The sequence below is a fragment of the Malus sylvestris genome, chromosome 4 (genome assembly GCF_916048215.2).
Source record: "Malus sylvestris chromosome 4, drMalSylv7.2, whole genome shotgun sequence".
NCBI lineage: Eukaryota > Viridiplantae > Streptophyta > Magnoliopsida > Rosales > Rosaceae > Malus > Malus sylvestris.
Window position 1 is genome coordinate 3513003 of NC_062263.1, and position 11190 is coordinate 3524192.

At 42.2% G+C, this 11190-nt stretch overlaps 1 protein-coding gene and 1 pseudogene across 1 annotated transcript; both read left to right on the plus strand.

Annotated features, from left to right (window-relative positions):
• Positions 1 to 10008, plus strand: part of LOC126619692 (UDP-glycosyltransferase 92A1-like) — a 28795-nt pseudogene extending 18787 nt beyond the window's left edge.
• On the plus strand, positions 4575 to 6285 carry LOC126620143 (UDP-glycosyltransferase 92A1-like). The gene has a single exon (XM_050288632.1). It carries the CDS (start codon positions 4668 to 4670, stop codon positions 6189 to 6191), a length of 1524 nt encoding a protein of 507 aa, XP_050144589.1. The 5' UTR covers positions 4575 to 4667; the 3' UTR covers positions 6192 to 6285.
• Positions 10009 to 11190: the final 1182 nt, after the last annotated feature.

Sequence of the window (11190 nt, forward strand, 5' to 3'; positions counted from 1 at the left end):
CTTTTGATGTTTTCTGTCAGAATTATGCCGCCTCATAGAGAGCGTAGGGAGTCCCGCCGTACTCCTGAACCTAATTTCCCGGATATCACTCAGTTGGGGGAAACAATGGCTCAGGCTTTTCAGAATGTAATTCGTCCTCCTCCCCCTCCTCAGAGGACACCCTTGGAGACCATGTACAATCTGAAATTAGATCGTTTTATGGGTGATGAGGGTCACGAGGAGGCAGAGAAATGGCTAGATCATATTGAAAAGACGTTTCAGGTGATGCAAAGTCAGGGGAACTTTCCGGCTGATAGGTGGGTTGAGACCACTACCTGGTTTTTGGGTCGAGAGCTGGCAAGTTGGTGGAGGAATCAGACGCAGTTTATGTCCCCAGCTATGGCATCTGATTGGGAGGTATTTGAAGATAATTTCAAGAAAAGATTTGTCCCTCCAGAGTATATTGATCGTAAGAAACAGGAATTTACTCGGTTGAAACAGAGGAATATGACAGCTCATGAGTACTACAGAAAGTTTACTGATTTGTCTCGCTATGACCCTGATACAGCTGGTAATCAGGGAGAGATGCTTCGACGTTTCAAGTTAGGAACTAAGAGAAAGTGGCGGACTTTTGCCAGTGCACTTCCCTGCGCCGATTACCATGAGTTTTTCGAGATTTTGGTTAGGATGGAGGACTCTGATAACCTTCCCAGTGAGAGTGAGGATGACGAGGACAAGAATGATGGTCAGAAGAAGGATGATAAAGGTAAGGTTATCTCTATTCCGGAACCTCGCAAGACGCAGAATTTTAAGAAGAGTGGAGCGAGTTCGAGTTCTTCTAGTGGTGGATATAGTATTACTGGCCTGATGAGAGGTGGTGGGCCCAGATTTCAAAGGCAGAGGGATTCTGGTGGGGCTGTTGGTTCTGGCGCTCCGTGGTGCTTCCGTTGTAATTTTTGTCATCATGGTGAGTGCAGAAGAGGTGGTGGTGCTTGTTTTACTTGTGGGCAAATGAGACATCGGGCTTCCCAGTGCCCCCAGGGTCAGCAGAGACCACAGCAGACCACTATGCCACCTCCAGCGCCGATTCAGCAGAGCTTTGGACCAGGCAGTTATGGCCAGTCGGGTCATGGTGGTGCCTACCATTACCAAGGGGATGCTGCTCCGTATGCTCCCAGAGACCTTATCAGTATCCCCAGGAGCCTTATCCTCAGACGGGGTATTCCCAGGACTTTGGGGGTTATTCTTCTTATTCATCCATGCCAGCTGGTGGATCTCAGTGGCATCAGGGAGGTCAGCCTTGTCAGGGGGAAGTTGCTGTTGGTGGTGCAGGATCATCTAGGTCGTCCAATCAGCCAGGCCAGGGACGTACTTCTCATAGGCGAGGTAATCAAGGCGTGCTGGCCGTCACGTGAGCGTGACGTAACCAAAAGTGCGACACGGAAGCAAATCAATAACAGAAATAAGAAGGAATTTAAACCAATCTCTAGTAGTAACAACCTACTAGAATAAAAGGATGAGTTATAAGGTAAAACACATAAATTCAGAGCATAGGTCTAAGTGCAGTCAAGTAGGACCATAATAAAAAGTACAACACCCGCAGGTGAGTCTTACATGTAGAGCGTATGTCAGAATGCCGAAAAAGACCTCGAGAGCCACCAACTGCTAACTAGAACCTGGAGGGGCGCAAAACAAAGATGAGTGGGTCAGTAAAACCAAAGATTTTCCAAAACATTTCATTTAAAACATTTCTAACCCCTCACCGTAAAACCTGTATACTTTCCCAGAAAATAGTATATAGACATATATATATCATCAAAACTCAGCTCACATCCATCAACATAACATCTCAGAAAGGATATGCCATGCCATGCCAAAATATAATCAGAATGCATCAATATCAATCAGGTGAAATAATAAATCAACCGGAGACCCTACAGTGGTCCTGTACGGCTGATTCTAAAGCTCAACATCCCACTTAGCTGGAGTCACCACAGTGACCTATATGGCCCAACTCTGCACGTCACTCGGAACTACATATGGTAGTCTGTACGATGAAAGGTGTATAAATACGCTCTAGTGCTTCTCTCATCAATCATCGGCGCGCATAACTAAGGTCACCCACTAGTCCGAATCACATCTAGTGGTCAATACGACTAGCATGTCGGAACCCTCACATGGTCTGTACGACATCCACCTACTAGATCCAAGACGAGCGTGCGGTGTGGTGAATAATAATATAAGCACTAACACCTAGGGTGCAGGTTATGAGCTTTCAATGCAATTCACATAAAATAATCCATCTAAATAATATAAAAACTCACCTGTGCGTCCACCGCGTCAATTCACATATAAACGCATCACTTATCAAACCAAATATCTCAACAATTGCATGCATGGCAATTTAAATCATAATTTGCAAATAAACGCATTTCCTAGGAAAAACAGTAGTATATAGGTAATACGAAAACAAAACTGCCCACTCACTGGTAAGTCGATGGGTCGTAACCCCCGTGACGTCCCTAGATGTGCTCGTCCTCGGGATAGGTGTCACCTATATGCGAAACAACTATAAAAATGTTAATTTAAACACATAACCAACAATTCGAAATAACTTCTCATACGATGCTCAATTTAGGTATATGAATATACCACATCGACCTACTCGACGTCATGGACGTCGAGAAATTTTTAGATAAATTTTTGGAGGCCGCACGCGCCCCCACGTGCCAGGATAGGCACGGGGACACGCGCCCCCACGCGCATCATCCCTAACCTTGGCTCGCCGGACTGAACTTTCCGGCGGCCGGTTTCCGGCCAACTTTGAAACTCCTTGTTCTCCTTCGTTTCTCACCCATTTTCTTCGTATTTTATATCAAAATGAAGCCCCAAACATGTAGAATCACGATACACTACTTTTAAGCTCCAAAAACAACTAAATCTTACCGGAAAATTCCAAGCAAAACCGGCCAAAATCGAACTTAGTGATCCCGACGTCCAAAACCTTCAAACGAAGCACTCCGAGCTTCCTTGGGACCTCACTAAGCTCACTATAAGCTTAGAATTCCCTGAAACACAACATTTCACGTGTGCATGAACAGTGACAAAAAATGAGGGGTTCGGGTTCACGTGATATCGAAGGTTCCACGTCCTAAAACTAGCATCAAACAACTCAGAGCATCACAAGGATGAAGAATCTTACCTTGGTTGCTTCGACCCATTGAGTTTTGGATGGTTTTGGGTCTTGTCCGTACACTTCGGGAGTGAGAGAGAGAGAGAGAGGAAGCCGTGAGGGAGGAGAGAGAGAGAGTGCTACGGGAAGAGAGAGAGGGCAAGGGTTTAGATGGTCCAACATCAAATCCTCACCCTCCATCATCTAATTCCCTAACCAAAATTTTATAAAACTAAAATTTAAATCCAAAACTTATATAGAAATAATCCAAATAATGTCACACACACTTACCTTAGCCCCCGCTAAGGTCAAATCCGACATTTCACGTCCTTAATAAGAAAATCTCGGGACTGGCTGTGACACTATCCCTATTAATACTTGGATGGGGTTTTTGGACCAGTTACTTGTTATATCCATTTAATTAATTTTATATATTTTACAAAATAATTTATGCCATTCATTGTATATTCAATGTATTAACTTTCAAATTGTTATAACGTGCCAATTGAATAATAATAATACTAATTTCATAATTTTGTGCAATAAATATATAAGTTAATTTACCTACCAACACAACAATAAATCTAAAACAGCTTCGGCTAATACTCCAATCTCTAATACACAAAACAAAAGCTATATGTTCCACACAATTTTTACTTACAAAATAGTCTAATTTACCTACTCCATCAAACCAAAATTTAAAGGTCTAATTTACTTCCAAAATGGTCTAATTTACCCACATGATTTATGTGCATTAGATTAAAAGTTTATTTAATTGCCTACAAGCACAAACCCACAACATTCGAACATTATCTAATCACTAATTTTTTATTTTTTTTGAATAGGTAAATTAATTTCAATGTAGGTAAATTAGTATAATATTAATAAGTAGGTAAGTTAATTTAAATGTAGGTAAATTAGTATAATATTTTATAAGTAGGTAAATTAGTATAATATTTGTATGTAGGTAATTACATGATTCAAAATGCAGGTAAATTAGTATAATATTTTTTAAGTAGGTAAATTAATTTGTTTGTAGGTAATTACATGATTCAAACAATATTATTTTTTGCATACAAGATATGTCTTTTTTTTTTTTTTTTAATTTGGTAAATTAATTTATTTATGTTGCTAATATTTATGATACAAGAAAGGTAAAATATCCATATGGATTTAATTGCTCATCATAATTAGGGTGAGTAATAACATTTATTGACCAAATTAGGATTTTGTGGCATAAGTTGCAAATGAATTGTAATAGTTGGTTATATATTTGTCTACATGGTAGGTTATTTGAAATTTAGGTTTTATTTGAATGTTTAAATTTAGTTGGGTTTTTATTTGAAAAATAGAAGTTTCAAGGGTCTATATCTAAAAAAATCTTTAGAAAAAAATAAAGAAATATCAGTGTTTCTCAACTGCCAGTGTCTACTTAAGACGGAAAATAATTGTTCTTCTTCTTCCTACTCCTCACCATTACAGATCATTGACAAAATCATTAAAAAAGAAAGAAAGTATGGGATTTGAGAAAGAGCATGTAGTAATGCTGCCATTCATGGCTCAAGGCCATATCATACCATTCCTATCACTTGCAAAGCAAATCCAGCAGTCAACAAACTTCTCAATCACCATCGCCACCACCCCTCTCAACATCAAATCCCTCCAATCCACCATTTCCTCCGCCTCATCCAATCACAACAACATCCACTTGGCCGAACTTCCCTTCTGCAGCTCAGACCACGACCTCCCCCCTAACACAGAGACCACAGAGAACCTCCCCCTCTCCAAAATGATCAACTTTTTAGCCGCCTCACTCAGCCTCGAACCTCCTGCTCGCCGCCTTATCACTGATATCATCAAAAGGGAAGGCCGCCCGCCGCTCTGTTTGATCTCGGACGTATTCTTCGGATGGGCTACCGATCTTGCAAACAGCTTAGGCACCGTCAATGTGAGTTTCACCACAGCCGGGGCTTACGGTACTGCAGCCTACACATCAATCTGGCTCAACCTCCCTCATCGCTCCGCAAGCAGCGAATACTTCACCGTCCCCGGCTTCCCGGAACACGGCAGGTTCCACATCTCTCAGCTGAATCCGTTTGTAAGAGCTGCAGACGGTACAGATTCTTGGTCAAAATTTTTCCAGCCCCAGATTTCGGGTTCTACAAAATCATTTGGTTGGCTGTGTAATACTGTGGAGGAAATTGAGCCGTTGGGATTGGATGTCTTGAGGGATAACTTGAAGCTTCCGGTTTGGTGCATTGGTCCTCTAATACCTAATGATGCACTCAAAAACTCATCCACATTGGACTTAAAGGTCTCGAGGCAGCGCGCCGGAAAAGAAATGGGCTTTTCCGCAGAGAAATGCCTCGAGTGGCTTGACTCGCAAGGTTCGAATTCTGTAATTTACATCTCATTTGGTTCTCAGAACACAATCAGTGCAACCCAAATGATGGAATTGGCTGTTGGGTTGGAAGAAAGCGGAAAACCTTTCGTTTGGGTGATAAGGCCTCCGGCGGGGTTTGATCTGAAGGGAGAGTTCAGAGCAGAGTGGCTGCCTAACGGGTTTGAGGAAAGAATGAGTAAACGAAAACGGGGGTTGCTAGTGCACAACTGGGCACCCCAGTTGGAGATTTTGTCACACAAATCCACTGGGCTTTTTGTGAGCCATTGCGGGTGGAATTCAGTGATGGAGAGCTTGAGCCAGGGCGTGCCGATTGTTGGGTGGCCGTTGGCGGGGGAGCAGGCTTATAATTCGAAGATGTTGGTGGAGGAGATGGGTGTGAGTGTGGAGCTGACAAGGGGTGTGCAGAGTAATATTGGATGGAAGGAGGTGAAGGAGAGGATTGATCTGGTGATGGACGAGAGTGGGAAGGGAGGGGAGATGAGGAAAAATGCAGGTGAGATTAAGAAGAAGATAAGAGGATCAATTGGAGATAATGATGGTGATCAAGGAAAGGAGAAGGGGTCTTCTGTTAAGGCAATGGAGGATTTTGTGGCTGCTCTTTTATCAAAGAAACAAGATTTGGCAAAAATCAATTAGAGATGTAATTTATTAATTAATTAGTTTTTGCGTTGAAATTTAAAGAATAATATTGTCGCTTTCAAGTCAATTGAGAGCTGATGATACTTGAGTATTGACTAGTGAGTACTTATTTCTAATTTTGTTGAATGATATTATAATACATTTTCATAAGGATTCGACGTGATCATGGAGTGCCGGCTGTCGACTACCTGACGCCCTCCCCCTCCTCCTTTATCCGGGCTTGGGACCGGCCATGTAAGACATAGGCGGAGTTGATATTATAATACATGCTATTTAAAAAAAAATGAAATAATGGATATGTCATTTGATCTTTCTTAGACTATAAAAACAAATAATACGTTTTTTTATTGGGCTAAAGCGGAAATGGCCTTAAAATTTATAAGGGACCGTTGTACTACCAGTCAATTGAATGTGCTTAAAGCTCCATATTCTTGGTGGCAAGTGCTGCTCAATGGTTCTCTCCCAAAGCGAAAATGCTTGAAAATGTTCTCGAAAGCCAAGGGAGTAGGAGCTTACCTCGTTTGATTATGCACTGGTGGAACCTATACTTTACAATAGGAAGGTGGATTGAATGCTCCTGGAAAGATAAGAATCGATGCAACTGAGTAGCTAAATCTAGTAAAACGCTCCAACTCAAAGGAGAGGGATACATAAAATATACACTAGAAAGTACCGAAGTATTATCCTTTAAGAAATTTATATGTTTGCGAAGCGATAGGTTTTGTTTCAAAATATGTTAGGCCGTGGGGATGACATCCAAAGTCCAAAAAAGCCTGCACCTGGCTAAGAGGGTAGGGTTGAAACTTGGAACAAATGCCCTCATTACGCTTTCATGTGCATGCTGCATGTCAACTTGTGAAAATTGAAGCTATATGAATTAAAGTGGAAATTTATTCAACCTATTAGAATAACCTTAGGTGCTCTTCATATCATACTCTTGATTAGCCACTCCATCACTGCCACAGTATCCTATTAGAATAGTCTATTCCAGCTAATTGCCCCCTTTTTTCTTTCCACCAGAATTGTGTGAGCAGTCGTCCTTAGTCTTTATATAAATTTACTAGCAGTTTAAAGCAAGACATATGTTTGGCAGTGACGATGTTACCTCATTAATAAGCACCTCTTTTCTAGCTATCCGGCGGTTAAAACTACTCTGCCCATCCATTAACACGATCTGAGACTTTTCGGAAGTGACTTGCTCCGATAGTTCGTTGCCGTCAATTCACTTCACATCGTGAGGTTCGCTCCGGAGCTTATGAGATATCAGTCATTCCGACCAGCTCGATCTTGTGGTCCGAAATTCATGGTCCCATGATACCCTTAAATGCTAAATAATGAGACGGTATAGAAAGTTCATTTCTTGCTTTTGTAGAAGTAGATATATTAATTTTTTAAGGGGAACAACTTACTAGATTCAAGACATTTAGAGAAATAGTTTCAAATTGTGACGTTGAAGGTAGAAGATGAAGTATTCATTCCGAGAAGTTGTCACCTATAATTCTACAATGTTTTTGGAGACAGAAATGCTAAGGAGACTCTTTTAAAGTGAGACTTTTTATGAACTCTCCACCACCTCATATTTTTTGGTACAATGTTTTGTAATGTTGGTACGGGAATATTGATACATAACCTGAGAAATGCAAAATGTTTCAAATTGTAACGTACGCTACGCAACCTGAGAAATGCAAAAGCATGCATAATATTGATGCATAACTGAACTACAAACCATAAGGGAAAAAAAACAAGAGGAAGAAACAAAATACATAATTTGTTTCAACGTGACATCCTCTTTTGTTTATACAACAAACCTAATTAGGCAACCTCTTTTGTTTATACAACAAACCTAATTAGGCAAAGAAATGTATCGGGTCGGGTGATGCATTGGCTTTTAGTATTCTCCAAACTCCAACTTCAAATGTGGCAATGTCGGTAGCTATCAGAATTTCACAGAATAGAGAGTTGGCACCGACGATTTGTTAAAATCCTCAAATTTGTCACTACTCTCTACTTAGTAGTATGAAAAATTAAAGAAATGACAATTTTTTTTCAAATGCCAATGTAATTGATAAAAAAGTTAAAGTACCCAGTAGTCCGGACTATCAAAGACTGGAAAATAATTATTCTTCTTCTCCCTCTTTCTCACCATTATAGATCATTAAAAAAATTATCAGAAAAAAAAAAAAAGGGGATTTGAGAAAGAGCATATAGTAATGCTGCCATTCATGGCTCAAGGCCATATCATACCATTCCTATCACTTGCAAAGCACATCCAACAGTCAACAAACTTCTCAATCACCATCGCCACCACCCCTCTCAACATCAAATCCCTCCAATCCACCATTTCCTCCGCCTCATCCAATCACAACAACATCCACTTGGCCGAACTTCCCTTCTGCAGCTCAGACCACGACCTCCCCCCCAACACAGAGACCACAGAGAACCTTCCCCTCTCCAAAATGATCAACCCTTTAGCCGCCTCACTCAACCTCGAACCTCCTGCTCGCCGCCTTATCACCAATATCATCAACAGGGAAGGCCGCCCGCCGCTCGCCGCTCTGTTTGATCTCTGACGTGTTCTTCGGATGGGCTACCGATCTTGCGAACAGCTTAGGCACTGCCAATGTGAGTTTCAACACAAGTGACGGCTTTGCAGCCTACACATCAGTCTGGCTCAACCTGCCTCACCGCTCCGCAAGCAACGAATGCTTCACCGTCCCCGGCTTCCCGGAACACTGCAGGTTCCACATCTCTCAGCTGAGTTCGTTTGTAAGAGCTGCAGAAGGTACAGACTCTTGGTCAAGATTTTTCCAGTCCCAGATTTCGCTTTCTACAAAATCTTTTGGTTGGCTGTGTAATACCGTGGAGGAAATTTAGCCGTTGGGATTGGATATCTTGAGGGATAACTTGAAGCTTCAAGTTTGGTGCGTTGGTCCTCTAATTCCTACTAGTGCACTAAAAAACTCATCCATATTGGACTTAAAGGTCTCGAGGCAGCGCGCGGGGAAAGACTTTTCCGCAAAGAAATGCCTCGAGTGGCTTGACTCGCAAGGTTCGAGTTCTGTCATTTATATCTCATTTGGTTCTCAGAACACTATCAATGCAACCCAAATGATGGAATAGGCTGTTGGGTTGGAAGAAAGCGGGAAGCCTTTCGTTTGGGTGATAAGGCCTCCGGTGGGGTTTGATCTAAAGGGTGAGTTCAGAGCAGAGTGGCTGCCGCACGGGTTTGAGGAAAGAATGAGTAAACGAAAAAAGGGGTTGCTAGTGCACAACTGGGCACCCCAGTTGGAGATTTTGTCACACAAATCCACAGGGGTTTTTGTGAGCCATTGCGGGTGGAATTCAGTGATGGAGAGCTTGAGCCAGGGCGTGCCGATTGTGGGGTGGCCGTTGGCGGCGGAGCAGGCTTATAATTCGAAGATGTTGGTGGAGGAGATGGGTGTGAGTGTGGAGCTGACAAGGGGTGTGCAGAGTAATATTGGATGGAAGGAGGTGATTGATCTGGTGATGGACGAGAGTGGGAAGGGAGGGGAGATGAGGAAAAATGCAGGTGAGATTAAGAAGAAGATAAGAGGATCAATTAGAGATAATGATGGGGATCAAGGAAAGGAGAAGGGGTCTTCTGTTAAGGCAATGGAGGATTTTGTGGCTGCTCTTTTATCAAAGAAACAAGATTTGGCAAAAATCAATTAGAGATGTAATTTATTAATTAATTAGTTTTGTGATGAAATTTAAAGAATAATATTGTCACTTTCAAGTCATTTGAGAGCTGATAATACTTGAGTATTCACTAGTGTGTACTTATTTATGATTTTGTCGAATGATATTATTGATAAACCACCTGAGTATAAGCCATGTGCTGCTGACATATAATCCATGTGCTGCTGACAATGAAACCCATGAAGTCCTGTCTCCATGTGCTGCTGAAACTGAAACCCATGAAGTCCTGTCAAAGATGGGCAGAAGCATATTGAATGATCTCACATTATTTATTGCATGCGTGTACTATTGTTTATGGCATGCGGGTGTATGTAAAACTGTATAAAACCATACTGCAATAATGCAGATAGCAAGAAAGCCAAAACTATACTCCTTGATGAGTTTATGCAGTTCACAGTTTCGAACCCTAGCTTAAACTCTTTCATGGTATCAAAGAGCTAAAGTCTAGCGACAATAATTTTTTTCTTTTCCCCGTTCTCCCATGGCTTCTCAATCTTTCTCTCCTATTCCCCTTCCTAATGTCTCCCATTTTCTCACGATCAAACTTGATCGTACCAACTACCCTCTCTGGCAAGCCCAAATGCTACCTCTCCTCCGCAGTCGAAATCTGGTTTCCTTTGTTGATGGAACTAGTAAGTGTCCCCCAGCATTGCTGACAGATAAGGATGGAAACATCACTGACACAGTCAACCCTGATTTCGACACTTGGATACAACAGGATGCAACTGTTATGTCATGGATCAACTCCTCCGTCCATCCTACCGTGCTTGCTGCTTTAATTGGGAAAACCAGCTCCCACTCTGCCTGGACAACACTACGTGATCGTTACGCTTCTCAGTCCACCGGTCGCCTTCTCCAGCTTCGTAGTGAGTTGATGAATACTCACCGAGGTGATTCTTCCATTTCTGAATTTTTGGATAAAATTAATTGTCTCGCAGATACCCTCTCTCTCTCTGGTGCTCCTGTTTCCGACTCCGACATCGTTGCCATCATCCTCAACAATGTTGGTCCGGCCTATGAAAGTACGGTTGCTTCCGCTCAAGCCCGTGATGAGGCTATTACCTACAGTGCTTTGGAAGCCCTCCTCCTTGGCGCTGAAAGACGACAGCAAATACATTCCGCGTTTGGTACTGACAGTGGGCTCACTGTCCTTGCCGCCGTTCGCAATGGCAACCGCGCACCTGCATCGTCTCGAGGACGAGGATCCTCTACTGGCTTCCGTGGTCGTAGTAACTTCAATACTGGTCGCGGCTCTACCAATCGCCACTACAGCTCC

What these genes read in the sequence shown, in the direction of transcription:
- LOC126620143 (XM_050288632.1), top strand. Translation starts at nt 4,668, where the DNA reads ATGGGATTTGAGAAAGAGCATGTAGTAATGCTGCCATTCATGGCTCAA.